The sequence below is a fragment of the Pholcus phalangioides genome, unplaced genomic scaffold (assembly GCF_987345545.1).
Source record: "Pholcus phalangioides strain wild (caught in Gottingen) unplaced genomic scaffold, Ppha-v1.0 ptg000041l_1, whole genome shotgun sequence".
Taxonomy (NCBI): domain Eukaryota; kingdom Metazoa; phylum Arthropoda; class Arachnida; order Araneae; family Pholcidae; genus Pholcus; species Pholcus phalangioides.
Window position 1 is genome coordinate 6,798,885 of NW_028301627.1, and position 19,951 is coordinate 6,818,835.

Genomic DNA, 19,951 nt, shown 5'->3' on the forward strand with positions numbered 1-19,951 from the left:
TGTTCCTCGGGGGACTTGGCAAAATGCTCATCGAGCACGTACTTTATCGCGTTCCATCTGTCCACGCTGTCCTCATGAATAATATTCGTATGCACGTAGCATTCTCGAACTCTTACGGGAGCCATGGCTACTCGCGACATATATAATTATACAATTCTACACAGATCGCGGAGCAATAATGAAGCGGGTATTTTTAAGAGGACTTACCCATTGCCGCTGAAGCACACCAGACACTAGTTATGGCGACCAAGCGACAACACGCGAGTTAATGGGGGTAAAACCTTTTAGAAAATGCCCTTAGATGATCAGTATTACGGCTCCGTCGTCCGTTTATTAATGCTGCGATCCTCAGTACTAACCTGCACTAGGCAAGGCTAGGGGCGAGTAGCACTGTACTGCGCCCGGTGGATGAGCGCATTCACCAGAGCACGCTGTCACGCTGTCGAAAAAGGCTTAGCTCGTCCACGTTGTCAAATAGGCTTAGTCAGCTTTTACCATCGTCCAGGGAGCGAAATTTCGAACGTCCTACCACCACGGTGGTCAGTCAGCTTTTCTGCAAAAAGTTTTCATCTTGGAGATGAGGTGTGGGCCAGGAACTTCGGCAGAGGATCGCGTTGAATGAAAGGAATTGTTATCGGTACTACTCATTGGCGTACGCAAAGACGGGGGTTGGGGTCCTAACCCCTCCCTTCAGCTAAGACTATAGTGTAATTTTGCAGGAAAAAACGTAACATCCCCCCCCCCCCGGAAGGGAAAAAAATCTGAAACCCCAGTCGAGAAAATTCTGCTTACGCCTATGGTACTACGGGTAGATCCATGGCGCGTCTTGAAACACCTTCGGGCTCTCTCTTCAGGCACGCGGATCAGTTATACCGTGGTGAAACCATGCCATCACCAGGGCCGTCTTAACAGCATCATGCGCCCCCGGGCCAAATGATTTTTCTGAGGCCTTACCAGGCAAATTTTCGAAAATCTCAACCAGATCCCATTTTTGTGTGGCCCCCTTTTCTCTTGAGGCCCCCGGGCCGTGCCCGGCTGGGTGTCAGACATCCTCCAAACCGGTTGGTTAACTGATTGTTTTCTTTAGGAAGGAATGTGAATATTACTAACTGAAAAAGTGACCGACAGATGGCAGCACGGGCTTCATCTCCAAGAAGATTGTTTGTGATTTCAAGGTAGTCGACGTGTCGTGATAGTAATGTCGCCCGTTGTGTTGTATAACTGTCCATGTTCTTGTGTTTATTAAGTGTTCTAATTAGCAGTTCTAAGTGATTATTCTACAGAGGAGAAATATAATAATAATAATCTATTTCTCCTCTAAGAAAAAACGGGACGTATGGTCATCATAGCTTCATCGAATTTACGGGGGGGGGGGAACTCTTTGGTCCCAGAGTATCGTTGGGTACAAGAGAGATGAACCAGTGAGATTTGTTGACAAGTCATCATCACTATCAACAAGTGCTACAGTACGCGCGTTGCCATCATTGTATTTTTTGTACCTTTGTGTGCTGTAGTTATTTGTGAGTTCCTTTCTTTTTTCCCTTTAAATTCATCCGGATTTTTGTTTTCGTCAAATTGCTGAGAAAGAGGTAAGTAAGTAAGCTACGCACAGGGAAATTTTCTAAACTATTACGTTTAAACAATGAGATGCTCTATTGTGATTTTCAAAATGACTATCAAACATGTCCCCCACATTAAATTCTCATATCTTCAACATACTTATTTAGCGTCTTGATGTTAAAGCCCGGTTTTCTCCTAGGAGCAGGTTTCCTGTGCCGCGCAACGTGATTCACCCAGCGCGACACACCGTTCACCCACTAAAAGCCGGATTTTCCTAGGAGCAGGTTTCCTGTGCCGCGCGCAACGTGATTCACCCAGCGCGACACACCGTTCACCCACTAAAAGCCGGGTTTTCCTAGAAGCAGGTTTCCTGTGCCGCCGCGCGCAACGTGATTCACCCAGCGCGACACACCGTTCACCCACTAAAAGCCGGATTTTCCTAGGAGCAGGTTTCCTGTGCCGCGCGCAACGTGATTCGCCCTGCGCGACACGCCGTCCCCCCACTAAAAGCCGGATTTTCCTAGGAGCAGGTTTCCTGTGCCGCGCGCAACGTGATTCGCCCAGCGCGACACGCTGTCCACCCACTAAAAGCAGGGTTTTCCTAGGAGCAAGTTTCCTGCGCCGCGCAACGTGATTCACCCAGCGCGACACACCGTTCACCCACTAAAAGCCGGGTTTTCCTAGAAGCAGGTTTCCTGTGCCGCCGCGCGCAACGTGATTCGCCCTGCGCGAAACGCCGCCCACTCACTAATAAGAAAGACAGCATGACTGTTTTCCTACAGAGCACAATAATCTTCACGACAGTGCTTTAAGTCGGGCGTGATTGGTCGACTGCTTCTGGAGGAAGCAAATGCGTCGTGCGCCGCGCGTTTTGCCGATGTTCTCTTCACTCTTGTGTTTTCTTTCCCTTCCCTTCAAACCTGATCATGCAGACGACAGAGTAGATGATGCCAAGGCCATTTACTATAATGTAGCCGCCCAGATCTGATGCGCCACGCTAGGAAAACACAAACGCGTAGCGTGATTATGTAACACGTTTCTGCCGGCGCGAAATAGTCTAATTCGGTTGGCGCAAAAAACCCGGCTTAATAAGAAAAGCAGTACTTTTCCTACAGAGAGCAACGCGGCTCACGACATCGCTTTACGTCGGGCGTGATTGGTGGACTGCTTCTGGAGGGGTCAAATGCGCTGCGCGTTTTGCCGATCCTCCCTTTTCATTTGTTTTTTTTCCCTTCAATATGAACCAGAGCATAGGACGACAGAATAGTTGATGAGCCAAGCTACAAACGCGTAGCGTGATTATGTAACACGTTTCCGCCGACGCGAAATAGTCAAATTCAGTTATCGCGCGGCGCAAAAAACCTGATCCTAGGATAACCCGGTTTAACACAAAACCAAAAAAAACAAGTAAGGTGCCGTTCAATTTTTTCGTTTGCAAAATTTTAGCCATTTTTGACCCCCTCCCCCCCCCCTCGTCAGCTGCGCCACTCTGAATCCTAACGGATATTAGTGGGATTAGAGACGTACACGGGGGGGCCCCGCCCCCAGACGATCAAAAATTTATTTTTTTAATTCAAAAAAAATTTTTAAATTGAAATTTCGGAAGAAAGTACCTTTATATATATATATATATATATATTATGATAATTTCTGTAAATTTCAGTGCTATTTGAAGAACTCTCAAAATTTATCTTTAATAAATTCATTTCGACCCACCCTCTAAGCATATAATAAATCGCATAAATGCCCTTGGACCAAATATGGCCCTGGGGGTTATCTGATGCGGCCTGCCCTCCTCAAACCTAATTTTGTAAAAATGAACTAAGCGGCACATTTACAGATCGCTTAAGTGACTAGTGATATACAATTCCAGAACATATAAGCGGCCCGTGGCACATTTATAGATCCCTTGAGTGACATCTGGCATAGTTTTAGAGCACTTAAGCGGCCCCAGTGCGGTTCTACATCACTCGAAGTTACCCGCGGCACATTCCCAGACAGGGCCGCAACTATATGCTTGGTCACCCGGGCAGGGGCGTAGCCAGAAATTTCGTTCGAGGGAACCAAAGTGATAGAACAATAGATTTTGGCCATCTTTCTCCGATCATTTTCTCACTTTTCGGGGGGGGGGGGGGAAACCAGACACTCCCCCCCCAATATCCTCTTGTCCTTACACCCGGAGCAAGCGCGCGTTTTGACGCCACCTTGTAATGTTGAAGCAGAGGTTTCAGAATGAAATTTGCGCCCCCTCGGTTCTAGCGCCCGGGGCACGAAACCGGCCTGCTACCTAGTTGCGGCACTGTTCTCAAGTTATTTAAGTGATGATAATTTTTATGGCAGAGAGAACCTGTAGGCCTCTGTTATTTATTTATAAAATTTACTGATTTATATTATTTTCCTCGAGTCGCCACGGAGCCGTTGCGGCTCCGCGGAGCACCGGTTGAGAACCCCCTGGTGTAATGTATGCTTGATGACGTTAATTAGTGTTGACGTTGCAACTAGGTGTTTATTGTACTTTGTCAAGCCTCTCCCGCTGTCATCCTTATATAAGATTTTAAATTGAAAATTAATTTTTTTTTTTTTAAATTATGTATTGGTAGATTATCTTTCCATGTTTAACGTGACCTTTTTCTTCTATGAACACAGGGTCGTAGCGTGCCTTCTCGGGGCCCCAGGGCAATGCCTCGATTGCCTCAGCCTAGTTACGGGCCTGTATGAACATATAGTAGTTTATTCCAGACAACCAGCTTTCCCGGGTAGATAGAACAAGGCAAAGCGCTTGGACAACGGCTATCGTGCGTTGTGATCAAAGAAAAGCCGTTGCAGGTGCGTAGCCAGAAATTTCGTTCGGGGGGGGGGGACCACTTTCATTTCGGGGGGGGGGGAACCAAAGTGACAGAACAATAGATTTCGCCATCTTTTTCCCTTTTTTCGGTCATTTTCTCACATTTCGGGGGGGGGCCAGACCCCCAAGTCCCCCCCGCTGGCTACGCCCTTGAGCCGTTGGGTCGCAACAGGCGGGATTTAACCATTTTGAGGAAAACAAAGCACATGCTTTTAGGGCATCAGCGAAGGGCCATCACAAAAAATATCGAATTTTTTTTTTCTTTGCTGATTGTAGATCGACTGCGACAGAAGAAAATGTCATCAATGAATAATGAATCCTCTTGAACGCTCTGTACTATGGCTGTGGCAGATACCTGTATTATAACGATAGCCTCGTCGACCAGTTAACAAGTGAAGGGGGGATTCGACGATTCTGTTGAACAGTTTTCTCCTTTATTTTTTTATATATCGCTTCCTGTACAATCTCCTTCCTCATTGTGTGTACAGTATATCCCCCCTGGGGAGGTCATTTACGGCGTCCTTTCAGCGGCGCTTTGATTATTGAAGTACAAGATATACAGAAGACTGGATGTTGTGAAGATATTTTATTATTTGAGATGTTAATTTTTTTAAGAAGGAAAAAAGAACAAAAAGGATTGGGGGGACAATCGAGGGACCCGGGTTCGACTCCCGGTAGAGGCAGAGATGAGTTTTTCCCTTCCTTAAAACAATTAACATCTCAAATAATAAATATCTTCACAACATCCAGTCTTCTGTATATCTTGTATTAACAAGTGGAGAGCGACGTTCATGTCATATTATTGAAGTAGTCTGTACTGCAGTAGCATGACGTCTCTACAACTGCCCCGGAGCAACACCTTCTAAAGGAAAAGATTGCTCCAGAAGGTGTTGCCCGGAGCAAGGAGGAGTATACACACACACACACAGATATATATATATAAGCCATGCGCCAATTTGTGTGAAGAACACAAACACGCACACGATTGGGCAGCCAGATGTATTGGAAATGTTTCCCTGAGGAGGCGCGAGAACTTTCTTGAAATTTTGTCATTAATACCATCCTTCAAGGACGGGGGGGGGGGGGTGTCCCCCGAAATGGGACAAAATGTCTGAATTAGAGGGGAGAAGATGGCCTATCCATATATTGTTCTACCACTTCGGTCCCCCTCCAAACGAAATTTCTGGAAACGGGGCTGCCGCCATCTATGCTTAGGCCGGTCGTTGTATCCTTCATCAAGGCTCAACTTGTATCAGACCACGGCCGACTAGACATTCAGTCTAGTCCCACTAAACATTAGTCATTCAGTCTAGTCCCACTAAACATTAATTGTTTAGTGGGCTATGATCAGACAGTATATTGGACAGTATTTCTTGGTATAGTACTATATATAGTTGTTATGATTGTAATGTATATTTTGTAATGCATGCTTTTTTTATGAATAAATTGCCAGAGGTATCCAGTCCGTGCGGACAATGAGCCGATATTGCCATATGGCGATGTGGCCTGGGTATCTTTCGGTTTGACGGTGGTAAGTACTATAGCTGATTTAACAGTTTCTCTAATTTTGGGGGCATTTCGCGAGTACGTTAAAGGCTTATACAGATATTCTTGAGGCCAAAAGCTTTTATGACAAACATTGTTTGGAACAAGAATTGTTATCGAAATGCAAAGTACAGTAGGACCTCGATTATCCGAGGCTGGATTATCCGGAGTTCGAAAATTACAAAACTACGGAAGGTGGAACTATGGAAAGAGAGCCGAGCATGAAATTATTGCTCAGACAACTCGAGTAGTTGGGGTAATATTTATTCGGTGATAGTGATTAGAAGAATGGGAACAGAATATTATTATTGAAGTTATTATTACGAATGTATTATTATCAGTTAGATCAGTGTTTCCCAAAGTGGGGAATATCACCCCTTGGGGGGCGATGAGAATTTTTTTCAGAAGGTGGGGGATGGAACAAAAAGTTTGGGAAACTGGAGTGTTACCCACCTCCTTTTCTCATGTCGAATAGGAAATTCTTTTTGTCATCCTGTGATTTTCCAATCTAGCAATCACACGCATAGAATGTTTGGTGCCAATATCGATTTTCTATTCGCCATGATGGCCTGGAGTCTGGGATTTGTCAAGCTTTGGCATATAGGGACAGAGTTCGTATCCCCCTAGAAAATCCTTGGGAAAAAGTTCATTTTCAAGTCTTTAAAAGTCCTTAAGAAATCGTAGCAGTCCTTGAAAACATTATAATCATTTTCAAGTGCTTTTAAAGAGTGCATGAATTTTTTTTTACGTGAATTTCTGCCATCAATTTTTGTCTTACCCTCCCCCTAAACTATGTTCTGCTGAGATGAAAACGAGTGGAACAACAACTATGAGTTACGGCAGTGTTACCTCAAAGTGTGCGCCGTGGCTCATGGGGCGTAGCTATTTTGTCAGGGGCAAGGCTGTAACTAGGATTTTTGCCGCCCCCACCATTTTAAAATTCGATAATGTTTAAATAATGTTCTTTGTTGCCACCTGAAATTTTCCACCCCTTAAATTTTTCCGCCCGGGGCAGTTGTCCCCTCTGTCCCCCCCCCCGCCCCTCCAGTTCCGTCCTTGGTCAGGGGCGTCGCGACAAGCTGGAGATATTGATTTGTATGCTTATTTATTTTTTGAATTGGTTGTTTTATAAGTAAAAATATCTACCAAACTATTCTGGGGAGCCGCAGATGAACCATGAATTGGGCAAGACTGGGCCGCTGGTAACAAAATTCGGAGAACCACTGAGTTACCGGACAATGTTCAAAACAGAATATCATTTGATCATTTTTGTCGCACCACGGTCATTTTCTTCACACGAGGGCTAATTATACCGGGGCCTACAATTTATTGCCGATTTCGAACGGCAGGCTTGTTTTTTATACTCATCGAGAGGTTGGTGCGCTAACCCCTCGATGGGGGACTCCCTGTGGTAGCAATTTTTTCTGCTGTCCTGTCACCATTTTTGTTGTACCCGTGTCAGGAAAGTTTCCTGACAAGGATGAACCGGGTATCGAACTCGTGACACCTCTAAACATCCTTTGGCACTTTAGGCGAGTATCTTATCGACCTGGGCTAACGCACCCCTGAAAACATAATATATATGATCACGCATACCTGAGGTATTTCTCAACTTTGAAAGGTGTTGCTAAAATCTGACAGAAAAACACTGCACTTACGATCTTGCTGCGACAGTTTCATACAGGGCCGCAACTAGATGCATTGTCGGCCGGGACAAGCACAGGCACTTTTACGCCCCCTTTTTAATGTTGAAGGAGAGGTTAAAGGGTGAAATTGGCGCACCCTCTAGTCCAGCGCTAGCGGTACCCGACCCCACTGCTCTCCACTAGTTGCGGCCCTGCTAAAATTTTCTACATTTTTCCTTAAAACTCTTCTAGATTGTTCTGCAGTAGCACTAATTCTTCTGCGCGTACGTCGCAGATTTCGGCATATTTTGCTTTGGGGATTGTATAAGAAACATTAGAATTAAGTATCATTGTAAATAATTGTCGAAAATTTATTTTATTGTAGTAATATACTAGGGCATAGCTGCCAACTTTTGAAAATGAAAATTCGGGAGATTTTCGCGCAAACCCGTATTTTATGCTTAAACCACTCCCCTAATAAATACAACAGGGATTTTTCCAAATAAAATAGGGATTTTCCAAACAAAAGTTGAAGCGTAGGGAATAAAATTCCTACTCAAAAACTGAAGTCAAATTAAAATAGGTATTTTACACACATGGAAGTTAAACCATTGGGAATAAAATCCCTACGCAAAAAACAAGTGAAATTGGAGGACAAAACTTCAATAGTGATCTAAAATATACATATTGTGTTCAATCACAAACGCTGTGAACAAAAATTCTGCGCGAATGACCCCAAAATCATCGGAAGATGAAGGAAAACACCGTCAATTTTTGAAGAACACCGACTTTTTGTGACACTTGCTTGATGTTTTTTTTTCCATTTCACATGAATGTGATGATGGCAGTCTTTCCATGACCGATGTTCATGTCCGTAACACAACTTGTACAAAAAAAAAAAGGGTGGCCCTTTTATGGAACGCTTGATGAAATTCATCGGGGAATAAATATCTTTAAAGTTGATTAAATATGTTATTGCTTATCAGTATTCATGTTTTGTTGTATCGCACGCACATTAATTACTTCAAAAAAAAAAGAAATTTTGGCCATATGCGCGTCACTATAATCTTCAATTATTATCCAGGACTATTGGCTGCTAAGCCATTTCCCTGCACGATACCACAAACAACTTTCTTGTTATCATCAGAGGGTTTGTAAAACTTTCTTAAAAAGGGAATTTCCCCATTTACGACATGTGATGTCATTTCGAAAGGGGAAAAAAAGAGGCTTCATGCCCCATAAGAAATTTCTTAGGGATTGTTTCCATAAGCGGGGATTTTTTTAATGAAGTAGGGAATTTTTAGGGTCAATCAGGGATTTTTTGTGATTTTCTTAAAAATTCGGGAGATTTAAGAACTTTTTGGGAGGTCGAGCGATGAAGCTAAAATTCGGGAGACTTGGCAGCTATGTACTAGGGAAGCAACGCAACTATACCCAAAATGAGAAGCGAACAACAGATAGACGCGTTTTGGAACTGTATAAAGTTCCTTCAGTAGCAAAAAGAAAAATATAAATATTTAGGATAAACATCATTTTGCGACTCTTGTCTTGAACAGCGTGTAACTCTCGCTATAAGGAGTGTTTATCTTTTAATTTTTCTTTGCTACTGAAAGAAGGAACTTCATACAGTTCCGAAACGCGTCTAGCTGTTGCTCGCTTCTCATTTTGGGTATAGTTACGTTGTTTCCCTAGTATATTGTCTCACTTAAAAGGTGTTTCATTTCCATTTACTGTAGTATTTTCGAAAGAATTCATAGTTATTGTAAGTAACATCAGAATTCAGTATTATCTATATACAGGGTGTCCTGTAAGTGCTAATACGGCCTTTATCTCATCAACCATCCATCGTAGAGGAACGATTCTAATTCGAAAAATGCTCGAAAGGCGTTCAAAAATTACCCTGTACCAGTTTTGAGAGTTAAAATACAGTGTGTCACAAAATGAAAAAAAATCTGAATTTTTGTACTATCCCCTGTCCTATAACTTATACAAATACGACGCCACAACAGGCAAATTGCCCAACGAGGTGGCTGACTTAAGAACATCATGGATCCCCGAGCCATTTTTTGGAGGCCCTACCTACTACTACTACACCACACATGCACCCCCCTCCCCCCGCGGAACCCCCCAACGAATCGGTACATGCGGGAATGTGCGTGTACGTGTAGTGCAACCTGACGTAAAGTTTGTTTCTGTGTAATGCTTGTTATGTGTAGTGCTGTCATCTGCCACCAGTTTTTCTAACTATGAGTGAAGTGTTATGGTTGAATGATTTACCGTTGTAGGACTGTTGCTCTCTGTGGCGAGACTTTTTAACGGGGAGATCGGCTCGCATTTGCGCCTTGAAGTTGGGAACCACAGAAAACCAACTTCAGCCGACCACCACTGTGGGGTTCGAACCCGGATCCTCGCATCACGAGTCCAGCACTATAACCACTCGACCACCACAGCGGCTTCCAATTAGAAAGTTGTTGCTCTGTCTCTCCTGATGCCAAAAACAAATTCCATGTTTTCTTAGTGTAATATTTACAGAGATATTCAAATTCAAAACTCGGAGGAAACTTTAGGAAGAACAGCGTTAAATGCGGAAAAACCATTTTACCCGCATTTACTGTTGTTCTTGAAAAAACTTGATTTTTTTTCAAAAGAGCTGAGCTCAATGCTTCGTTGACTTTTTGCTTTTATATAGAAAAACAGAACAACAACAACAAGCTTTTAAACATAAAGCATTTTTTTTATTTTAAATCTTTATCAAAACTGGGTAATTTCGAACGAACTGCCTATTTTCAAATCTTTATTCAAAACTGATCAAAAACATCATAAGAGTGTTTGAGATTTAAGAAACAGTAATGCATGTCAATCTTAGCACGGTGTTTTGAGTAATGAAATTTTTCTTGATTTTAATTTTATGAAATATGTATGATTTTAAATTACAATAGTTTTTAATTTTTGATTTCGAGATTTCTGTAGGGTTATTTTCACGGAAGGGGAGGTTTCATTTTCGATAAGGTTTCAGTTATACGATTTTTGCATTTATACGACGCTTTGACCCGCTGTTTCGGCGGCATGATTGAAATCTCGTTTATACGGCGCGTCGTGTAAATGAGGTTTTGTTGTATAGGACCTGAGCCACCCCCCCCCCCCCCAACATTTTCAATGACTTTACGCCTATGCTGAAGCCTTGGCGTACACATAACACAAATTTATTAAACATTTTAGCACAAATGACCAAGACACAACTAAGAATCAAACTTAACATGCTTCTCTGTGAGTCAGCGAGTGATATAAAATATAAGAAAGATCTTCGTCAAGAGGTGGGGGAGAGTTTAGGTTTGGTTCCAGTCTCAAAACCAAACCAAAGATGTTCTTCATTTGGCGGTAAACGGTGTCCGCCTCATATAGGCCTCGGCCAACCAATATTGAATAAGTAAATAAATAAAAATAGATGAATAAAACTGACAATAAAATTTTGGAAAATGTGTTTTTCTTCTGGGCAACTATTTTTTTGTTCGTGTCCCAAAATTTATCCCATTTTAAAATGTCCACTCTTTTTATACATATAGGATACATATGTGGAGCCGGATGCTTATTTGGTGTACGGCTGCAGTGACGTCACGCGCCTTTCCGAATCTCTTGAAGTCGCGTGACACTAGACGTTTATTTGCTGTATGCAGTGCCGTCTTAACGCCTGCTCCCACCCGGACATGGCCCGGAGGCCTCAAGAGAAGAGGGGGCCTCAGAAAAACAAGTAGTTGAATGTTTCGAGAAGTTATCAGCTAGGGCCTCAGAAAAACCATTTGGCCCGGGGGCCATGATGCTCTTAAGGCGGCCCTGGCTGTATGACAGATTTGATTAAGGCAAAGCGCAAATTGAGCCGCGTGTAGCGTTCGCGACACGAAGCAGGGCAGCACTCTGTTTTGCGGCCAACGGAAATCAGAAGGACAGCGCAAATTGAGACACGAGGTGACACTACGCTAAGCGCGTGTCCACGCGCACTCGTTATAACCACGGTGTTATCAATTATTTCTTCAATTCCTGAATTATTTTATTTCTTGAGTTTTTATTCAATATTATTATTCACTAGCTATAATACCCGGCGCTGCCCGGGTTTTCTTCAATGAGGCTTTTTTGGATCACGTGATATCTCCCTCTTTTTTTTCTTGAGAGACATACAAACCGTGTCCAAGTTAACCAATATGGCGACCTGCGCGATTCATGAAATAAACAAATCTAGATTTACACAGAAACGTAGAAATGAATATATATTTTTCTTTTTTTTAAGGGGCGCTAGGTATTTCGATCCCTCCCTCCTCCCCCCCCCCCTGAACTTCAAGTTATCCATCTGTCTGTTCCAGCTTCCAAAAATCCTTAGTTAAAGCTGTGGAATTTTTTCGATGCACTTTTCACGGGCTCATAACTAATTTTAAAATATCCTAACCCACATGAATTTATGCAAATAAATATCAAAAGAGACAATATGGAGGCGTTAATTTTCATACTTGAGAAGATATAAATGAAATCAATGATATTGCTCGAATATCCAACTCAAAAGTATAGGTTTGGCTAATTACTTCATATTTAATCTCCTGGGCTTCGTATATCTCTAAGCGAACTGAATATTTCAAAAATCGAGAATTCAATACAATTTTTAAAATTATTGATGGGGCGGAAAATCCCACTAATTTCCGCATTTCTACAGTAAAATCGACAATTTTAGCACTGATTTCTATGAGGATCACCCTTTTCCTGACTCTCAAAGCGATGCTGATGATGATTATGACGTCTATTCAAAAAGCCTCATTACTGAGAGTATATTGAAAATGTGGCAAACCATTATAAAGGCATACACTATCATACATATACTAACAGGATTAAAGAAGTGACAAACCGTTGTAAAGGCATATACGCGTCTGAAACGCATCGCTAGGGAACCACGGTAACCAAAGTAAACGTTCGGAAAGTGATTGTTGAGGCCCAAAAACCATTGTTGCCGGGCAGTTTTTTGCCCATTTGGGGCATTTGCCCTGGGCTGACGAAATTTCAAAGTAGCCTATCGTTCAAGTCGGGTCTCATTTGGTACATATGCAAAATTTGGCGGCGATCGATCTAAAATTGTAGATTTGTATAGAGAACACACACAGACAGACAGAAAATCAATTTTATATAGATTCCAAGGTTTAGACCATAGTCTCCAAAACTTTTTGTTCCATCGCCCCCTTCATCAGAAATGTTTTCCTCTCATCGCCCCCCAACTCGAGTAAACCCATAGGATCCTATGTTAAATCAGTAGGTTCTATCGCCCCCTTGGACCATTCCATCGCCCACCAGGGGGTGATATTGCCCACTTTGGGAAACACCGGTTTAGACTCTTCATTAGCTCTAAATTTTCATTCATTATGGAGTTATTTTTAATTTCAGAATTCAATTTGGGATTCATCAATTTCGGGATTTTCATTGATACACGATACACAGAATTTTCAATAATTTCGTGATTCCAAATTTTATAGATTGTCATTAATTCTGAATTTTCATTAATTTTTATGCATCCATAATTTTTATTAATTTTTAGAGGGGGAAAAAAATCCACTTTTGTTTTTTTAATAGGGGGCCGTTTAAGTATTACGTCATCATCGATGACGGGGGGGGGGTTTGGATTTTGCTTACGTCATCAACCACCCTCTATGAAAATATGAAATATTTTTAACAGCATCTTACTCGGTGCGCCAAAAACGAGAAAAACCTTTCGATAGTTTGTGGGCACTTGAAGTGACATCCCCCCCCTATTGATAAGTGCCCTACAGAGCCACTTTAGTGATCTCTAAAATTTTCGCGGATTCAAGTGATCTGGGAATGTGTCCGGGCCGCTTAAGTGCTCTGGAACTGTGCCACGCATCACTCAAGTGATACGCAATTACGAGCCGCGGATCACTTAAATAATCTGAGAATGTGCCGCGGGTAACATGAGTGATGTAGAACCACACTGGGGGCCACTTAAGTTCTCTAAAACTACGTCACATGTCATTCAAGGGATCTCTAAATGTGTCACGGATCGCTTAAGTGTTCTGGAACAGTGTCCCGGGTCATTTAAGTGTTGATGTGATCATTGTTCGTATCTGAAAATGTGCCACGGGCCGCTTAAATGTTCTGGAACTGTACCGCGGGACACTTAAGCGATCTGTAGACGTGCCGCTTAGTTCATTTTTTTTACAAAATTAGGTTTGAGGAGGGCTGGCAGCATCAGATAACCCACCGGGACCATATTTGCGATTTTATCACAACGCCTTTATGCGATTTATCATTGAATGGCTTAGAGGGTGGGTCACAATGAATTTATTAAAGAAAAATTTTTTGCGTTCACATAGCCTTCAAATAACGCCACTGTGGTGGTCGAATGGTCATAGTGACGGACTCGCGAACCGGGCTGAAGCCCCACCGTCACCACAGTAGTGGTCGGCTGAAGTTTGTTTTCTGTGGTTCCCAACTCCAAGGCGCAAATGCGAGCCGATCTCCCCGTTAAAAAGTCTCGCCACAGAGAGCAACAGTCCTACAAACAATACAAATATTCAGTCATTACACTTCACTCACTCCACTTCTGAGATATAGATGGCAGCACTAAAAAATCATACACAACACTATATACGCACTCAGACTGTTAGGTACACATACTTACACTTCCGGCGCAACTCACTTGGTAGTAAATTGCCCGTGGCGATAGACCTGAGTTGTGCTCGGCTTGAAAAAAAAAAGAAAAAAAGCCTTCAAATAAAACATTGAAATTAACAGAAATTGGTTATAATAACATATGAAGGTTTTTCCTTCCGAAATTTCAATTTAAAAAAAAATAAAGTTGTGATCGTGGGAGGGGGCACGAGCCCCCCCCCCCCACCCACCCCATGCTACTTCCCCCTGTTACGTCTCTGATCCCACCAATATGCGTTAGGATTCAGAGGGGCAGAGCTGATGACGGAATTTTGCTGACAAGGGGTGGGGGTCAGAAATGGCTAAAAATTTGCTTACGTAATACTTGAACGGCCCCCTAGCCGACGAAATATTTCCCATTAAATTTCTGAATTAGGCTTTAATTCCGAATATTCATTATTTATGATATTTTATCGATCGATAGAGGAATAATTTTTCATTGAATCTGAAATTTAATTATTAATTTCACTAATTCCGGTGTTTCATTAATCTAGTTTTCCATTAAATATGAATTTCCAGCAGTTATGGAATTATTTATTAATTTTAAATTGTGATCAATCGTTTCATTAGTTTTAACTTTTCACAAGTTCTAAATTTTCATTCATTATGGGATTAGTATCGGAAATGAATTCCTGAAAAACTCCATTAATTTCTGAATATTAATTCATTCCAATTTCTGTTAATTATATAATAATCTTTAATTAAGTTTATTGTGTGATTCATTCTAAATTTTGAATTTTCTTAAATTCTATATATTTTCAATAATTTTCATAAACCCTGAGTATTTCCATCAAAATTTTTATCCCTTCTAAATTTACGTTAATTTTGATCTATTTTCCATTCCGATTAATTTATGTAAAGTTTTCATTAATTTATGTACATTTTTAGTTTTTTTTTTAAGGAATAATTCATCAAAAACATCTGAATTTTCAATAGTTTTTTAATTCTCTAATTTCGAATTGTCATCAATCATAATATTTTATTATTTCTTTGTGTTCACGTTTTTATATACGGTATTTTAATGTACAACCTCTGACAATAAAGTTCGGTGAATGAAGTCAGAACGACCGATCTGGCAACATTGGCGAAGCAAAATGCTGCACATGCGTAGCGGCAGGTGGTAACCATCTGCCGCCACCGTTGTTCAGTTGAGCGTCGTTTGTGTTCCGTGAAACAAGGGCGTAGCGAGGGGGGGACTTGGGGGTCTGCCCCCCCCCCGAAATGTGAGAAAATGACCGAAAAAAGGGAAAAAGATGGCCAGATCCATTGTTCTGTCACTTTGGTTTCCCCCCCCCCCAAAATGAAAGTGGTCCCCCCCCCCGAACGAAATTTCTGGCTACGCCCCTGCCGTGAAACACTTGTTTTACAAAGTGCTTGTTTAGTGCGTTGGTTCTTAACTGAGAACAGGAAAATGAACGAACAAAAGATCACTGAGGATGAGTCCTGGTGTCTCAGGTACGACCCTGAAACGAAACGGCAAAGCATGGAATGGAGTTCTCCTGCATCACCTCGTCGGAAAAAGGTCAGAGCAGAAAAATCACGCATCAAAACGATGCTAATCGCCTTTTTTGATAGCTAAAGCATTATCCACAAGGAATTTCTACCTGAGGGAACGACGATGAATGCTGCAAGGTACATTGAAATTTTGACCCGTTTCATGAAACGTCTACGCAGGGTACGACCTCAGTACGCGTAACAAGGTTCATGGTTTCTTGTTCACGACAATGCTCGTCCTCACGCAGCCAATATCGTCAAACAGTTCCTGGCAAAAAAGGGGATGGTGCAAATTGAACATCCACCATACTCGCCAGATCTCAATCCTCCAGACTTCTTCCTATTCCCACGACTCAAACTCGCTTTGAAAGGAAAGAGATTTGACGATACTCCTGACATCCAATGAAACGTGACGAGGCTTTTGAACTCCATCCCAAAAGAAGACTTCTTGCAAAGTTTCCAGGACATGTATAGGAGATCTCAGCGGTGCATAGTAATGGGAGGTGACTATTTCGAAGGACAGTAACGTAACTTTCGTTAACATTTCATCTACGTTAATGTTACAAGACTATTCACCGAACTTTATTGTCAGAGGTTGTATATTTTTCAGCGCATTTCCCTTACTTTATATTTTAATTAATGTTATGTCTTCATTAATGTCAACTTTAATGACCAATAGCAGGCTCCATATCCAGACTAATATCCAGGCTCCGGGAGCCTACCAAATGACAAGGTTCCAGACGCCCGAAATAGTTCCCTTCCTTTGTGGTCGGCTGAAGTTGGTTTTCTGTGGTTCCCAACTTCAAGACGCAAATGCGAGCCGATCTCCCCGTTAAAAAGTCTCGCCACAGAGAGCAACAGTCCTACAACGGTAAATCATTCAACCATAACACTTCACTCATAGTTAGAAAAACTGGGGGCAGATGACAGCACTACACATAACAAGCATTACACAGAAACAAACTTTACGTCAGGTTGCACTACACGTACACTCCCGCATGTACCGATTCGTTGGGGGGGTTCCGCGGGGGGGGGGGGTTGAAGGGGGGTGTAGTAGGTAGGGCCTCCAAAAAAAAATGGCTTGGGGATCCATGATGTTCTTAAGTCAGCCACCACGTTGGGCAATTTGCCTGTTGTGGCGTTGTATTTGTAAAACGCTCATGCTCTGGGAACGCGTTCCAACATGCGCATCCCCTCGCTACGCGTGGGGCGTGTGGACGTCATCGCACTCAGGTCCCGCGAACGCTGCACGCGACTCAATTTGCTCTTATCCTTAGTTGGATTTTCCTGTGCAACGTGAATCGCCCAGCGCGACACGCCATCCACTTACCAAGAGGAAAAGTGGTATGACTGTTTTCCTACAGATCGCAACAGGCCTCACGCCAGTGCTTTACGTCGGTCGCGATTGACGACTGCTTCTGGGTGAGTCAAATGCGTCTTGCGCCGATCTTCTCTTCACTTGTTTTCTTACTCTTCCTTTCTGTCTCCCTCTTTTACTGTGTAAAATAGTAAAAATATGCAGATGACAGAGCAGATGATGCGCTGGAAAACAAATGTCTAGCGGGATAAAGTTACACGTTTCTGCCGTCGCAAAATGGTCCTATATATATATTCAGTTCACGCGTTTCAAAAAAACCCGGTCCTAGGAAAACCTAGCTTAAGAAACAGTCGAATTTTCCTTCTTGAATTCATCTCTACACAAGTCAGCTGTCGAAACCTTTGAAAAAATATAGCTTCATTAATTATACAATATTTACACGGATATTAACTAATATAGCATTAATTAACAAATTAAAAACGGCCAACTAATTATTATACACCTTAAGATTTGTTATCGTTAGGGACAATGTACGTATATGTGTACAATGTGTGTGTGTGTTTGTTATCTGGATCACTAATTATAATTACATGTTTGTATGGTTATTTTCTAGATGGCATCACAAGTTCAAATGCTTCATACATTTTGGCTACTTTTGAAGATGTTTTTGGCTCCAAAATTTTTAATTATCTGGCAACTCTGCAAAGGATATTCCAAGGCACTTTATTTGCGATACGGGGTCATGAAAATTTCTTATTCATCAATGACTTCAACCAGTGGCGTCATAGCCAAGGGTGCTCAAGAACCCACAGAAATTTGTATGACAGGTTCGAGCACCCACAGGTTTCAAACCCTTCCAACGCCCCTGGCCTCGACAATCGAAGATTTGTGTGCAGAGTTGCTGGTAAAGATTTTCTCGTACTACATGAGGTCTGAGGGACATGTGGCATTCTTAATTAATGTCGTACCAGTATGCAAAGCCTGGTGGAAACTTTCGTCGACGCCTTCGCTCTGGAGAAGCATCCACGTGCCAGATTGGAACTACACGCGGTCTCTTAGCAAGAGAGGACTTCTCCGTCACACCAGGAGCCTCAAAGTAGCAGATCACTACTATCCTGAAAGAGTTTCAATGGACCCCCATCATCTATTGGCAGTGCTCTCAAATATCTGTGGACTTGATGCTCTTAAAATTTCAAAAAAATCCAACGCGAATACGATGACGATTTTGGCCAAACAATGTCTGAATCTAGACCATGTGACTAGGGTGGGCCATGTCAGAGTTGGACCAATTACTCTTGAAGAACTAAGCCCCATCGTGACCATATGTAGAATGAAACCGAAGACTCTGAACTTGAATTTTTGTAGAATAGAGGACAGGGAGCGTTTCATTGCAGAAGTCGTTGCTAAATGCCCATCACTTGAAGTATTTGAATGGTGGAATCTGTATTTGGCTGAAGCAAGGTTTCCGATTCATAAAATTGTGAGCGGATGTCCCCGATTACAAAAACTGGAATTACATTATTGCAGGCTTGTTCTCACTGGCGGAAATGATTCTTTTGGGTTGAAAAATTTGACTGTCTTCAAAGCTGTGGGTTGCCGATTCTATGGATTGGACGTGTGCAGTTTACTAAAGGACTGTACAAATTTGGAGCAGTTAGAATTAGATCGGAATGATAATTTGATTCTCAGCGACGTCTCGAAGATCCCATCAGATAAAGTCAGATTCCTCAACATGCAGCTCGAAGAGAGGGATATTCGTTTAAAGGCCGTGGAACAGGCAGTGGGCAAGTGGAAGAGCACCTTGCTGCATCTCGATTTCTTAACAAGATACGATGCCACCAGTGTGTTCCGAATTTTTTTACACGATAATCCGTCTCCTAAACTCGAAGAGTTGGTGATCAAGGCGAATTGTGCCGATCTGAGTCTCCTCAAGGTATTAATACGCAAGTGCAAAAATCTGAATAAACTAGCGATTCGGATGGAACAAGACTTTGAAAAATGGAACATTTTTACAAATCGTGAGCAAGTTATGAAGTTCGGGAATTCCTTGAAATGAGGATGTACCTCGTAAAAACACACATCCAAGTCATGAACTTAGGTTTCAACTAACTATTGTACTTCAACACTTTCCAGTAATATTTAGAAGACACCAACGAATAAGGCAAATACACAAAAAATAATAAAAGTCCTAATGCATTTCAACACCAATGGGTGCCGTCTTCAGAGGAAAAATTTAACCACTAGTTTCGCTGACCGAGTTTCCCATTTGGGTTGAATACCAAATCTTCACGCTCGGTTGCTCAGCGGAAGAAGTACGTCTGTTCACTTCAAACGTCGTGGTCAGAATGAAGACTCGTGAACAGACGTACTTCTTCCGCTGAGCAACAGAGCGTGAAGATTTGGTATTCAGGGAAACTCGGTCAGCGAAACTAGTGGTTAAATTTTTCCTCTGAAGACGGCACCCGTTGGTGTTGAAATGCATTAGGACTTTTATTATTTTTTGTGTATTTGCCTTATTCGTTGGTGTCTTCTAAATATTCTTGGGCAAAGTGGATCAACTCTTCTACTTTCCAGTAATACGGCCGGTTTCTTTTTAACGTGAAACTCTTGATTTGAACTATTTCTTTTTTGTGAACAAATGTTAAATTTTTCATTTGGAATTCTTATTACAAATGAATGCAAATTTTTTTTTTATCTGCATTTTTTACGAATAATTGCGAAATTTTTGATTTTGAATTTATTTTTTGCGACGATTTTGTTTTTGCAAAATTCACGTATCTCTAGTGATAATCTAAGTGAAGTAATGATGAAAAAAATGATGAAAATGAGGTACGAGATATTGATTGATTACACCACCACCTAAAA

At 41.9% G+C, this 19,951-nt stretch overlaps 1 protein-coding gene across 1 annotated transcript; it reads left to right on the forward strand.

Annotated features, from left to right (window-relative positions):
* Positions 1-1,455: 1,455 nt before the first annotated feature.
* LOC149065190 (uncharacterized) lies at positions 1,456-19,413 on the forward strand. The gene is made up of 2 exons (XM_089254407.1): positions 1,456-1,589; positions 17,700-19,413. Exon 2 carries the CDS (start codon positions 17,700-17,702, stop codon positions 19,140-19,142), a length of 1,443 nt encoding a protein of 480 aa, XP_089110533.1. The 5' UTR covers positions 1,456-1,589; the 3' UTR covers positions 19,143-19,413.
* The last annotated feature ends 538 nt before the right edge of the window (positions 19,414-19,951 follow it).

Bases quoted from the DNA above. Each gene is read 5' to 3' on its own strand.
- LOC149065190 (XM_089254407.1), top strand. From the start codon at position 17,700: ATGGCATCACAAGTTCAAATGCTTCATACATTTTGGCTACTTTTGAAG.